Here is a 14,059-nt window from a genome sequence, read left to right on the forward strand (position 1 = left end):
TTTTTAACGCAGATGTCCAGAACCAATTTCAGACCTACTGTGTCAGTCTCTTTGTGGATGGTGCCCAGCATGCAACGTTTGGAAAATAACCTAAAGTGATTCTGCTGTGCACCTTCTGTGAACTGGTTTATGCTCACAGGCACGCCTGATTTAGGATCCCGGGCAGACCAACCCCCAATCATGAATCGATGAAGCTGCTGTAGATACTACATTAACTTTAACGAGGGCCTCGTTTCTCCTAAAAATAGGAGACCAGGTGGGTTCTATCTAGGCAGGGTTGGTGGCAGGGACCCAAGGGACGCTGAGCTGGACCAAGCCGGGCTGGGATCCCCCTCTCTGCGGCCGCGCGCCCGGCTCCGTCGGCGCACGCGCACGCAGGGGCCGGCCGGTCCTGTGCGCACGCATCGCGCACGCCTGCGCCTTCCTTTGGGAGCCCGGGCCGGTGGCGCGGGCGCTCGGCAAATGGAGTGGGTGCTCGCGGAAGCGCTGCTCTCGCAGAGCCGGGACCCCCGGGCCCTGCTTGGGGCGCTGTGCCAAGGGGAGGCATCCGCGGAGCGCGTGGAGACGCTGCGCTTCCTTCTGCAGCGGCTCGAGGACGAGGAGGCGCGCGGGAGCGGGGGCGCAGGCGCGCTCCCGGAGGCGGCGCGCGAGGTGGCTGCAGGGTACCTCGTGCCACTGCTGCGGAGCCTGCGCCGACGCCCCGAGGGCGGCCCGGACCCCAGTCTACAGCCTCGCCACCGCCGGCGCGTGCTGAGGGCGGCGGGCGCGGCCCTGCATTCGTGCGTCCGCCTGGCCGGGCGTCCGCAGCTGGCGGCCGCGCTGGCTGAGGAGGCGCTGCGCGATCTGCTCGCCGGGTGGCGCGCTCCTGGCGCCGAGGCTGCCGTGGAAGTGCTCGCAGCCGTCGGGCCCTGTTTGCGGCCCCGCGACGACGGGCCGCTGCTGGAGCGCGTGGCGGGGGCCGCCGTCGCCTTGGCGCTGGGCGGGGGCGGGGACGGGGATGAGGCCGGGCCTGCCGAGGACGCGGCGGCGCTGGTGGCCGGGCGACTGCTGCCAGTGCTGGTCCAATGCGGCGGGGCGGCGCTGTGGGCCGTGTGGGGCGGGCTGGCCGCGCCCGGGGTGTCCCCGGGGTCCGGCCGCGTAGAGGAGAAGCTGTTGGTCCTGAGCGCCCTGGCCGAGAAGCTGCTGCCCGAGCCCGGCGGCGACCGCGCCCGCGGCGCGCGCGAGGCGGGCCCGGACGCCCGGCGCTGCTGGCGCTTCTGGAGGACGGTGCAGGCGGGGCTGGGCCAGGCGGACGCCCTGACGCGCAAGCGAGCGCGCTACCTGCTGCAGAGGGCGGTAGAGGTATCGGCGGAGCTGGGGGCCGACTGCACCTGCGGGCCCCAGGAAGGAAACGGTACCTGCCTCTTTGCCCCCCAGCCTAGTGCTGCCTACTTGGCTGCCCCGGAGGGGAGCCTTCCTGCTTCTGAAAACTAGCTTATCGGGGTCGTCACTCCAATCCATGCAGAATTTGGTTATTCCGGGTTGCTCCCCTAAAGCCTGAAAACCTTTGGAACCCCTTCTCGTGGGTGTTCTCTGAAGTCACAAATCACTGCAGTTGGGAACGTTCTGACCCAGAGCCGGCGGAATACAGCACCCGTGGAATAGTTTAGGAAGATGATGGAGCCCGTGCAAGATTTTACAGACCAAAATCTGCACTGTATCATGGTAGATTCATCCCAATAGAAACGGTTGATATCTATCAAGTTGAAAGAAAAATTATTTGTTATTTATCTGTACTGACCAGTGAATTGAGTCTTGAGTGTTAGAATTAAGCGTCAATAGAGGCTATCACACTCTTGAAATTTACCCTGGTAATTAGGAACAGGATTTACTAATATTTGTTAAACATGTTTCTTAAGTCGACCTTTTGAGTGTATTTTTGCCATTGATTTAATAGAATGAATCAGATTTTATTTTTTAACTTTTTGAGCTGTGCTCCCTACTATGTGCAAGAGTAATGAAACAGCAAGGCCTTCAAGTTGTTATGTTACTGTTGATTGGTTTGACTTCAGTCATGTTAAATTTGCGTTTAAACTATCAAAGTACAAAGTAGATTGACTCAAAATTGTCTCAAGAGAATATTTCTACTTTTTCAACGGTAGCTGACCATGTATTACAGGTAAAGGATTTTTGTTTGGCTGAAGTTTTGAGGTTATATTTTCAAGTAATTTTAAAACATTAGATAGTAAATATTTGAACAGTCCACAGATGGGTGTGATCATCCCTGAGAGTTTTCACTGGAAAACATTTTAAAAATCATCAAAAGTTAAAACATTCATTTATTTGCATGAGTCAGTTATTCTGCAGTTGGTTTTTTTCTTTGTTTGTTTGTTTTTTGTTTTTTTATGGCGTTTCGCTCTTGCTGCCCAGGCTGGAATGCAATGGCACAATTTCCGCTCACCGCAACCTCCACTTCCTGGGTTCAAGCGGTTCTCCTGCCTCAGCCTCCAGAGTAGCTGGGATTACAGGCATGCGCCACCACGCCCGACTAATTTTGTATTTTTAGTAGAGATGGGGTTTCACCATGTTGGTCAGGCTGGCCTCAAACTCCCCACCTCAGGTGATCTGCCCGCCTTGGCCTCCCAAAGCGCTGGGATTACAGGCGTGAGCCACCGCGCCCGGCCAGTTATTTTGCAGTTTTAAGGATAAGCAATGGTGTTTCCATGCTTCCTGCAACTCCCATTTCTCTGTTACAGAAAGCAAATCCTGTGGCCTCTTAACGGAATATTTTGGGATTTACCCCTGTGTCTTGACATAGTATATCTTGGTTATATCATAAAATATATTGTCACAGTTAAAATGTTGGTTAAATGTGTGTTCAGCATTTATAAAATTATGACTGTAAATGCTGCTCACAGGTGATCTGTGTAGGAAACTGATCATTTTTCTCTTCCTGCAAGTTTTTCATATGATTTTGACATTTTAAAATGTGTTCGGTTCTTTCTATACTTACCATGAATTCCTCCTTAAATTTTTAACCAGTTGACTAAATCTTTCCTCTACAAAATCAGATCATCAGAGGTTTTCCTGAAGAAGTTTCTCCCAGAGTCCCCTTACATGCCCAGATGTGGCAGGTTTCTCCCTGTGCCTGGTGCACAGACCTCACGCTTACCCCGGGATTCCCTTCACCTGGGTGTTCTGTTGAATCTCATTTCCTGTAGTTCATATCTTTCTCTTTTTTGCTTTACTCACTTGTGTCAGTGCAGTGCATTCTCTAGCAGTTTCCTGAAATAGGATTTTTTTAAGGTCTTGTTTGTCTGATAATTCCATCAAATGCTCCTTTATGTCTGCCATCATGTTTTTCTCTCATTTCCATTTGACACTTTTGGAGTTTCTCTCCTGAAAATCCCCATCTGCTCATCTGTTTATTCATATTGTTTACCTTTTCCACAAGATCCTTTAGCATATCAATTATAGTTATCTGCAAGTTCGATACCTGGACCATCTAAGTTTGGCTTTGTTTTCTGTTGTAGTGTTTGGCTATGGAGTCACTTTTTTTAATGTCTTACTATAATAACAGTAGAGATGGAAGTAAATATTTCTGCCTAGGGATAGGCACCCTTACTTTGTGGCGTTGAGTTAGTCTAGTTTGTAGTTGAGCTGGGTTTGGCGTTGGTTGCTGTATTTGTTTTCAGTGCCCTTTACAAACTTTTCCCAGATTTTGTGGCTACTTGCTTAGCTGAAGCCTGGAATCTCGAAAGGTTTTTCTCCAGCCTGGGAGGCCTGTGCCACCGATGGAGGTCTTCAGCCAAGGCTTCATCCCTCCCTCAGGAGTAGACTGCTAATGCTTGTTCCCTGGTGCAAGAGATGAGGCAGGGGCTTTTCATTTCTTCCACTGCAGGCTTGTATTAGGCCCCATGTGTCTGAGCATCAGCATTCCTGCTCTTTCGCTATCTCTGCTCCCTCTCCAGTGGCAATAATCATTGCCTCCAACTTAGGGGTGCATTTAGTTTCATGGCCCTAACCTGTGGCAGCTGCATTCTGCGTGTGTGTCTGTGGTAGGTCTTGGGTGTAGCGTCCTGTCCTCATCCAGCACCTGCAGACCAGCTTTGTATCAGTGCAGGATATCTGGCAGCAGGGGGTTTCCTTCCCCTTCCACAGCATAAGATGCATTCGCCAAGTATCAGTGCCGGTGAAGGGAGCAGGTTCTATCCCTGCCCTAGAGGCAGCCAACTTTTGCTTGTATCAAGGCAGGGACAAGGGTGAGAGTGTGGGAGGGTTTCCTGCCCCTCCACAAGGGGCAGACAGCTTTGGCCTCCTGTCGGAGAAGGGTCCAGGGGGCAGGCACGTTTTGGCCGTTGATCACCATCTTGTACTCCTGCAGGGCATGGCTAGGCCTCTCTAGTTAGTCCTGCTGCCCTGGGTGGCTGCGCCTCTGAAGATCTCCTGCCCTGGCCACAGTGTCTCTCGAGAGCACCGGGGCAGGCTTGAAGAAAAGAGCTGGTGAATGGATGTGGACTCCCTCAGCAAGCTGTCAGGCTAGCCCACCTTGGTCTTTAAAAACTTGTCAAAATGCCATTTTTAAAACTGCTTTTTGGGTGACCATGTGTTGCTCCTGTGCCAGAGGTAGAACAGATAAGTGGCCTTTCCATTCTTGGAACAGCTTCCTTCCTTTTAGAATTCAGACCACCTGGTTGCATTGTGACCTCAGCTCTGATGCTCCCCCCACCCGCCGCACAACAGTTTAGGATTTTGTAGACTTTTCAGACTTTCCTCTTTGTATGACAGTAACGATCTCCTATGGTTTTCTATATCCTAATCAGCAGCTGAAACCATACATATCTAAATGCTTTTATTTTGTCCTCATATTTCACTGATGGTTTAACTGAGGGTAGAATTCGAGCCTGGAAGATATTTCCATGCAAAATTTTAAAGGTATCTATCTATTGTCCCAGAAGCTAGAGCTTCCATTATTGCTGTTGAGAAATCTGAAACCATTCTGAATCCTGTTTATTCATACAGGAACTGTTTTTCTCTATGGAAGTGTGTAGGATCAGTGGCTCTAGCATTCTGAAATTTCACAGCTTTGATAGGGGTCTATTTTCATCCTTGTGCTGGGCACTTCCTGGACCTGTGCATCTGGAAATCATGTTCTTCAGTTCTGGGAAATTTTCTAGAATATTTTGTGGATTATTTCGTCCCTTTCTGTTTTCTGTTCTTTTTTTAGATATTGAACTTCCTGGACTTTCTTGAAAGCATCTTTTCTCTCCTAAGGATTTTCTATGATTTTGGATTGAGTTTTTTTGTTTTTTTTTTAATGTCCCCTTTTGTGTGTGTGTGTGTGTGTGTGTGTGTGTTTTAGAGACAAATCCTCTCTCTTGCCCAGGCTAGGGTGCAGTGGCATGATTATAGCTCACTGTAACTTCAAAATACTGGGCTCAAGTGATCCTCTCATCTCAGCCTCCGGAGAAGCTGGTACGATAGGTGTGCACCACCATGCCCTGATAATTTTTTAAATTTCTTTGTAGAGACAGGGTCTTGCTATGTTGTACCAGGCTGGTCTCAAGCTCCTGGCCTCAAGCAGTCCTCCTGCCTCAGCCTCCCAAAGTGTTGGGATTACAGGCATGAGCCACCATGCCTGGTCAGAATGTCCCCTTTTTAATAATATCCTGTTCTTATAATACTACTGTCTTCTTAAGATATTACTGAAAGCTCTTTTAAAAGTTTTCTTCTCCCTGTGTAATTTTGTTTTCTCCAATTTCCTCTTCCCACTCCATTTGTTTTGATCTTGATCTTTAGTGTAGAAGTTTCCCCAGCTGTCTGATGATTCTTACATCTCTATTTATGTTTAAGGATAAGAAATCAAAATTGGGTTTAAAGCTCTAAGCCCATGAGTGGTGCTGTTGACTGAACTTCACCATAAGGTGATTTGGCCAAGCCATTTCATTAGGGAATCTTTGATATATTTTCAGATCTTTCCTCCTGGGCTGGCCAGATTCTGTAGAGTACATCTTCCAGTTGTCTGATGCATAGTGAGGGCCTGGCCAGCATTCTGGGACCTGAGGGGGCAGGTAGAGAGGAGTCTCAGCACCCAGGGTGCACACATGTTCGCTGAATCCCCTTTGTCAGTAGGACTAATGTCTGCTGTGTCCTGGCATTCAGAGACCCACTATTTTACCTTCTCCAGAAAAGCAATTCTAGTCTTTTTCCTGTTCAGGACATAGGAAAGGGGCCTGGGGATGTGACTGTTTCTTAAACACTGAACACATCCTCTTTGGTTTAGCCTCACTTTTCACTCCACTTACCAGAGTAACTTTTGCAGCCACTTCCTTTGGTTCCGGGGGATTTTGCAGCATAAATCAAATTGTTTCCTGGCTTTCCCTTTGTCAACTTAAAATTCTCATGACTTGAGTCAACTTGGTTTTCATCTGATTTTCAGATTCTGTATTTTATTGCTGTTGTCTGCCCCCTATGTTCTCCATTCTTTTGGGGTTTTGCCCTTGAAAAATCCTTTACTGTTATAGTGAGATTCTTAGGGAGAGAAAGTAGAGTTTATATGTGCAAATCTGCCATTTTTACCCAGAACTCCAAAACAGTAATCTTAGTGTAAAAAAATTATCTCCCTCTGAGATTCCCAAGCCCCCTATCCAGGCTCTGATACGGGGCACCTCCATTATTAGAGAATCCATTTGGTAATAGTGGCATTATTTTAAGAACTGCTGTCGTTGAGAAACTTATGAAATTTGCAAAAGGAAGAACTAATTTTCTTTTTTAAACCATATCAGGCCCAAGTCTGTTTTGGTGGTCTGAGAAGAAAAAAGATGAGCTTCTAAAGTTTTGGGAAAATTATATTTTAATTATGGAGACTTTAGAAGGAAATCAGGTAAGTGTTTTTCTATTTTAGCAAATCCTACAGTAGATAACAATTTTTCTTTTTTAAAAACACTCATTAAAAGCAATACAAAAAGACTAACTCAGATATAGCTGGTGATGATAGAATCCAAGTATACTTTGTTTTCTGGCATAAATGCAACTTAAGAGTGTAAGTTGTTTCAGGAAGTTAAAGAATACTTTCAGTTGACTTAAATTATTCAAAAATTTGATCTTCCCTTGCCATTCTAAAACTTTAACGTTTATCAGTATCAGTATCACCCAAATGGCTTATTATAAAGTATAAATTGCCATGCCCTGTCCTCAGACTTTCTGGTTCAGTAGGTCGGGGTGGGGACTGGGACTTTTGAGGTTTTTTTTTTTTTTTTTTTGAGACAGAGTCTTGCTCTCTCGCCCAGGCTGGGGTTCAGCGGCATGATCTCAGCTCACTGCAACATCCGCCTCCTGGGTTCAAGTGATTCTCCTGCCTCAGCCTCCCAAGTAGCTGGGACTACAGCCACGACACTGGCTAATTTTTGTGTTTTTAGTAGAGATGGGGTTCCACCATGTTGGCCAGGCTGGTCTTGAACTCCTGACCTCAAGTAATCCACCCGCCTTGGCCTCCCAAAGCGCTGGGATTACAGGCGTGAGCCACCGCACCCGGCCAGGACTTTGAGTTTTTTACAAGTTCCCAGGTAATATGTATGCTGCTGTTCTGGGAACTACACTTTGAGAACCATGGTTTCCATTCTGCAGGTTGGGGACCACAGAGGTGCCAGCCATCTGTGGAGTCATTGTGAGGTGTCAATCCAAATGTGCACCAAACCTTGTTTGTGGACTTGAAATAAATAATTACTTACATGTGCTAAATGTGTATAGATGCAAGGATGAGGAGTAAAGAAAAAGCATTTCTAAATTCAAATTAACTTTTATGGTTTTCTTTAATCAGTAGATCCATAAAACCCCCATTAGTTATTTAGAAACGCAAATTTATCCATATTTTGAAGGATACGTAAATTAAACTCAAGCAAACGTGTCAGCAACTTTGGCTACATGGTATTAAGAACATAGAACTCCGAATTGGCCCTTCTAAGCGTGTGCAGCCATGAACAACTTGAGTGACTAGAGAAAACATTTCAGTGTTTTTTTTTCTGTTTGTAATATCTTAGTATTGGCAGTCCTACCTGCCTCCCAGGACAGTTGAGGATTCTATGACATGATTTATGATAATCACTATATAAATGGTAGACTTTAATGTAGCTATAATGTGGTTATGTTCATTAGCTTTGCCATACTCAGTCTTACATACCTGAATCATACTATTGTTTGAAAAACTGGATAAATCAGGCTCTTTCTACATATGTTTTATAGAAACGGAAGAGCTACTGTTAAATAAAGAGATGAAAATTGCCTGACAATTTTCAAGATGCATTTTCATTTCGTATGATTTTTTTGCTCTTATTTTTAGATACATGTTATAAAGCCAGTTTTACCAAAGGTAAACAATCTGTTTGAATATGCGGTGTCAGAGGAAAACGGTAATAATTACTTTTATTTGATTTTTTAATAACATTTATGGTTTTCCCCCGATTTTGTAACTAATTCCTGTTCATTGTAGAGAATTTTGAAAAACTATAAAAGCGTACAGAAGAAAATATAATCATCTTGTAATTCTGCCACCAAGAGATAACAGCTGTTACCATTCCAGATGCACACCTTCTGGATCATGTTGTTCATGTTTATCTCACTTAGCATAATAACTATATCCATCTACTCATATCCTTAAATCGTCTTTAAGAGCACAATTTTGGGCCAGGTGTGTGGCTCATGCCTGTAATCTCAGCAGTTTGGGAGGCAGAGGTGGGCGGATCACCTGAGGTCAGGAGTTCAAGACCAGCCTGGCCAACATAGTGAAACTCCGTCTCTACTAAAAATACAAAAATTAGCCGGGCATGGTGGTGCATGCCTGTAGTCCCAGCTACTCGAGAGGCTGAGGCAGGAGAATCGCTCGAATCCAGGAGGCGGAGGTTGCAGTGAGCCGAGGTCACGCCGCTGCACTCCAGCCTGGTGACAGAGCAAGACTTCGTCTCAAAAAAAAAAAAAAAAAAAAAAGAACACAATTTAAAATAGCCACAGAATTTTCTACAATTAAGAGATATGGTTAATTTTTTAAACCGTTGATGATGGAAAATTTCAGACATTTATAGAATGAGAAGAGCATGTGTGACGCACTTACCACCCTCTTTAATAATGATCCTCTCACTGCCAGCCTTGCTTAGTGTATCCTATGTAGCCTTCCCTGTTCCCTTCTCACTAAATGGTTTTGAAGCACATCCCTAGATAGCCTATCATTTTATCTGTGAATATTTCAGCACATTTCTTTAAAAGATAAGGACTCATCGATACGGTTTCAATGATGACATAGTCTGTGGTTTTAATAATTGCTCTTTTTATTTTGTTTTTGAGATGTGGAGTCTTGCAATCTGTTGCCCAGGCTGGAGTGCAGTGGGATGATCTCGGCTCACTGCAACCTCTGCCTCCCGGGTTCAAGCAATTTTTTTGCCTCAGCCTCCCAAGCAGCTGAGATTACAGGCATGTGCCACCACACCTGGCTAATTTTTGTATTTTTAGTAGAGACGGGGTTTTGCCGTGTTGGCCAGGCTGGTCTCAAACTCCTAACCTCAGGTGATCCACCTGCCTCAGCCTCCCAAAGTGCTGGGATTACAGGCGTGAGCCACCGTGCCTGGCCAATAATCACTCTTTGGTGTGAATATATCTTTTTAACTGGTTTCCATTCTTATTCACTTAGTATATCTTTTCCAGTGTTTCTTAAGTTTTCAGTTATTGTTCTGTATCTTGTACTTCTTAGGAAGAGAAAATTCCGGAATATAATTTTAAATATGTTTATAAGCCCTTGGTCACTATATTATGAGAGCTTTTTAGGAGATACACAATGAAGCTGGAGCTTCCTAAATGTATTTTATAAAATTAAGTTTAGATTAATGAAATAGCTAAATGCAGCCCAATAGTGTTTTGGCCTGTGTTCATAGGAATGATGAAATGCCACATTATTGTGTTTACACATGAGAATTAACCTAGGTAAATGGTTTTTAGTGCCTACTCTAGATAATTAGAATTTAATAGTTTGACCCCTTAGGAATTGAGCTTTATTCAGCTGATTGCTGTAGTTGTTTTCTGATACACTGGGATTTTTCACAGACCATAAGCATCTACAGTTGCACCTGGGGCTAGAATTTAATTGAATCTTGTTGTGACTTCACTTATGCATTTACCATTAAAATGATGCTCTTATTACCACATTTTGCCCACAGCTCTTGAGAAACCAAATCAAATAGCAGTGACTGATTTTGAAAAATTACCATTGCCAAAGAGTTGAACAAGCATCTTGGTATAAATTACAAATAATGGATTAATTTATTTATAGAATGTCATGAGTTAAAAATGCTGAGTATTTTTCTCTAATAGAATTAAAAGATATTTCAAAAGAGTTAGAAAAATATCTCTAAGATATTTATTTATTCCATGTTTTTGATTTGCTCACTCATTTATATATTTACTGAATAAATATTTACTTAGTGTCCAGTACATGCTATCAGGTTGGTGCGAAAGTCATTGCGGTTTTTGTCTTTTTTTTTTTTTTTTTTTTGTAATGGCAAAAACTGCAACGACTTTTGCACCAACCTAGTAATTATTGGGGGTAAAATGGTGAGAGAGATGTGGTATTTTTCAACTGACTTTTGTGTTTTCCATGAAAAAATAGTTTTGATCGTAAGATATATGAGGGGAACAGACAAGGGACTGATGAAATGGACTCAAGGGTGAATGGGGTAGTCAGGGAAGGCCTGTCTTACGATGACATCTAAGCTGAGTCCAGGCTGAGGAGGCACCACCTGGGACACAAGCCCTGAGATGGGAGCAGCTGTAGGAGGCAGAACAGAAGGACCAGCAGGGCTGCAGCAGAGTTGGTGTGTGGAGTGGGGGATGAGGTTGGAGTGGCAGTCAAGGTCAGTTCATGCCTTGTTTGGACTTTATTTTAAGAACAATGAGGAGATGTTGAAGGATTTTAAGCAGAGGCTTGACAATTTCATATTTCTGTGTGAAAAATGGATTGAAGTGGGATAAGAGAAGAATTGGTTGAAACTATTCCAAATCTGAAGTTCCAACCTGCATGCATGGGGTAACATTTAATTTTTGTACACTGTAGCAGTTACAGCATTCGTTTACAGTCTTTCTTATTTTTTCAAGACAGAATCTCACTCTGTTGCCCAGGCAGGAGTGCAGTGGCGGGGTCTGGGCTCACTCTAACCTCTGCCTCCCAAGTTCAAGGGTTCAAGTGATTCTCATGTCTCAGCCCCTCCCCCACCAGTAGCTGGGCTTACAGGCATGCACCACCACGCCTGGCTGATTTCTGTGTTTTTAGTAGAGATGGAGTTTTGCCATGTTGGCCAGGCTGGTCTCAAACTCCTGGCCTCATGTGATCCATCTGGCTCGGCCTCCCAAAGTGCTTGGATTACAGGCATGAGCCACCATGCCTGGCCCATTTACAGTCTTTCAAAATTAAGCTGCCTGAATACGGAATACTGAATACCAAAATTATTTTGGTAAACATACTCGGATGTGACTAAAAACAGTCTGGGTGCGGTGGCTCATACCTGTAATCCCAGTGCTTTGGCAGGCCGAGGATGGAGGATCACTTGAACTCAGGAGTTTGAGACCAACCTGGGCAACATTCTGAGACCATGTTTCTAAAAAATATTTTAAAAATTGTCTGGGCGTGGTTTGCATACCTGTAGTCCTACTAGGAAACTACTCAGGAAGCTGAGGCAGGAGGATCGCTTGAGTCCTGGAGTTTGAAGCTGCAGTGAGCTAGAATTTTGCAACTGCACTGCAGTCTGGGTGACATAGTGAGAACCTGTCTCTCAAAAAACAGTAACAAAAACTTTTTTGTAGTGTTATAATGAAGTTATTGTGTTTGTTTGTACATTATTTATGAGTATGTAGTCTTGATGGTGAAATGAAGACAGAATCAGATGTCAACATTAGATGTTTGTTTCCACAGGATGTTGGCTCTTTCACTCATCCTGGCATATGTGTATTTATAAAAGAATGTTTGAAAGTGAAAACAAAATCCTGACCAAAGAAGGTGTTATCCATTTTTTGGAGCTGTATGAAACAAAGATTCTTCCATTTTCACCAGAATTTTCTGAGGTAATGACACCCTATCCCCTTCCTTGCTTCCGTTGTTGAAAGGTGAGAGGTAAAAATACACTAGGATTCTGTATCAGCAAGTAACATTTTGTAGATTTGCATCCAACAAATCACATTTCTCTAAACCCAGCTTTCCTATTTGGAAAAAGCTTATGTTGTTTCTCAACAAGCCAAACGGTAGAACTGCCTGTATTATTACCATTGTGAAAAAGTAGTTGTATATTATCGATATTCAGAACAGCATTAAATCAAGAATCGTAAGCATAAGTCAAGTTTTCACTATATGAAAACTGGTATAGAAGCTATCAGATGATGCTGTTCTCACTGTTCTGAGCCACTGATGACTGTTATTTGTTTAGTGATGCTACTGCCCCAGTTCTGACTCAATGAATTGCTGTTGTCTACTATATTGAAATAGAGATTGCCTTCTAAGCAATATTTATTAGAATCTATACTTCCATTTGTCAGGAACTACGTGAGGCAGAGACAGTGGGAGTTATAGCTGTGATTTTAAGTTTTATGGTGCCATGTGAGTCCCATGATGACTTCCTTAGGTAGAGTAATCTACCTCTGATTTAGAGGTAACCTAAGTCAATTTTTTTCTTCTTTTTCTTGCAATAGCTGTTTTTTTTTTTGAGATGGCGTCTCATGCCTGTCACCCAGACTGGAGTGCAGTGGTGTGATCTTGGCTCACTGCAACCTCCGCTTCTCAGGTTCAAGGGATCCCCCTGCCTCAGCCTCCTGAGTAGCTGGGATTACAGGTGGGTGCCACCACACCTGGCTAATTTTTGTATTTTTAGTGGAGATGGAGTTCCACCATGTTGGCTAGGCTGGTCTCGAACTCCTGGCCTCAAGTGATCCACCTGCCTTGGCCTCCCAAAGTGCTGGGATTACAGGCGTGAACCACTGTGCCCGGCTTCTTCTTTTTTTTTTTAAAAAGAATGTTTGAATTTATTTCTCAGATAGTGATATATATTTTTTTTTTTTTTTGAGGCAGAGTCTCATTCTGTTGCCCAGGCTGGAGTGCAGTGTCGTGATCTCGGCTCACTGCAGCCTCTGCCTCCCAGATTTAAGGGATTCTTATGCCTCAGCCTCCCAAGTAGCTGGGACTACAGGTGCACGCCACCATGCCTGGCTCAGTTTTGTAATTTTAGTAGAGACAGGGTTTTGCCATGTTGGCCAGGCTGGTCTCAAAATCCTGGCCTCAAGGGATCTGCCCACCTCAGCCTCCCAAAGTGCTGGGATTACAGGTGTGAGCCACTGCACCAGCTTAAGTCAGTTTTTTCTAATTATTTTAATATATGCTATGGTATATTGATAGGCATCATGTTTGTACATTCTATTATTTCTGCACTTCATGTAAGCTTGCTTTTCTGACCAGTATCTAATAGTAATTTTTGAGTATAATTTTTTCCTCTTTATCCTCTAGGCATAGGGGCTTAAATTTTCTCTTGAGTATCTTTTTGGTTTTCCTGTCATTACCTTTATTTTCTAGCATATGTTTCTTCTTTGGCTTCCTTCCTTCTTTCTTGACCCAACACATGAACTCTCTTTTTAGCATGGCATAAATTTTATTCAGGTGGGAAAATTCTGTACTTACTTTGTTTTTCTGGTAGAATTAAGCTTCCCCTCCAGGACCAGCACTAAATTTAGCCTGCAGCATAAGAGATCAGCTTTCTTATAGCAGGTCTTCTGTAAGCCTGTGTAGGATGTTCAATCAGGGAAGCTGACTTCAAAATTGCATTTACAACTAAGTTTCAATTACATGTCTTTTTTTTTTTTTTTTAGTTTATTATTGGACCATTAATGGATGCACTTTCAGAGAGCTCTCTGTATAGCAGGTAAAGAGACATTATGTTATGATGTATTTGATACATACATTTCATGTTAGGAGACATGACCAGATTGCTTCATGCATTTGGCACATACAGTATGTTGCTGAATAGACAGTCGAGTTTTTCTTATCATGTGGTCCTTTTTC

General features: G+C 44.0%; 1 protein-coding gene across 8 annotated transcripts in view; it reads left to right on the forward strand.

The window, feature by feature from the left end:
• The first annotated feature begins 211 nt into the window (after positions 1 to 211).
• Positions 212 to 14,059, forward strand: part of TARBP1 (TAR (HIV-1) RNA binding protein 1) — a 93,957-nt gene continuing 80,109 nt past the window's right edge. For all 8 annotated transcript variants that reach the window (XR_010140180.1, XR_008527787.1, XR_008527788.1 and 5 more), the window contains exons 1-5: positions 212 to 1,393; positions 6,765 to 6,862; positions 8,318 to 8,387; positions 11,930 to 12,078; positions 13,867 to 13,919. Coding sequence is in view for 5 of the 8 variants with exons in the window: in XM_054561258.2 (XP_054417233.1) it covers positions 463 to 1,393; positions 6,765 to 6,862; positions 8,318 to 8,387; positions 11,930 to 12,078; positions 13,867 to 13,919 (1,301 nt within the window). In the remaining 3 variants the exon portion in view is untranslated. The remainder of the gene's footprint in view (positions 1,394 to 6,764; positions 6,863 to 8,317; positions 8,388 to 11,929; positions 12,079 to 13,866; positions 13,920 to 14,059) is intronic.

This window comes from Pongo abelii, chromosome 1, assembly GCF_028885655.2.
Source record: "Pongo abelii isolate AG06213 chromosome 1, NHGRI_mPonAbe1-v2.0_pri, whole genome shotgun sequence".
Classification (NCBI taxonomy): domain Eukaryota; kingdom Metazoa; phylum Chordata; class Mammalia; order Primates; family Hominidae; genus Pongo; species Pongo abelii.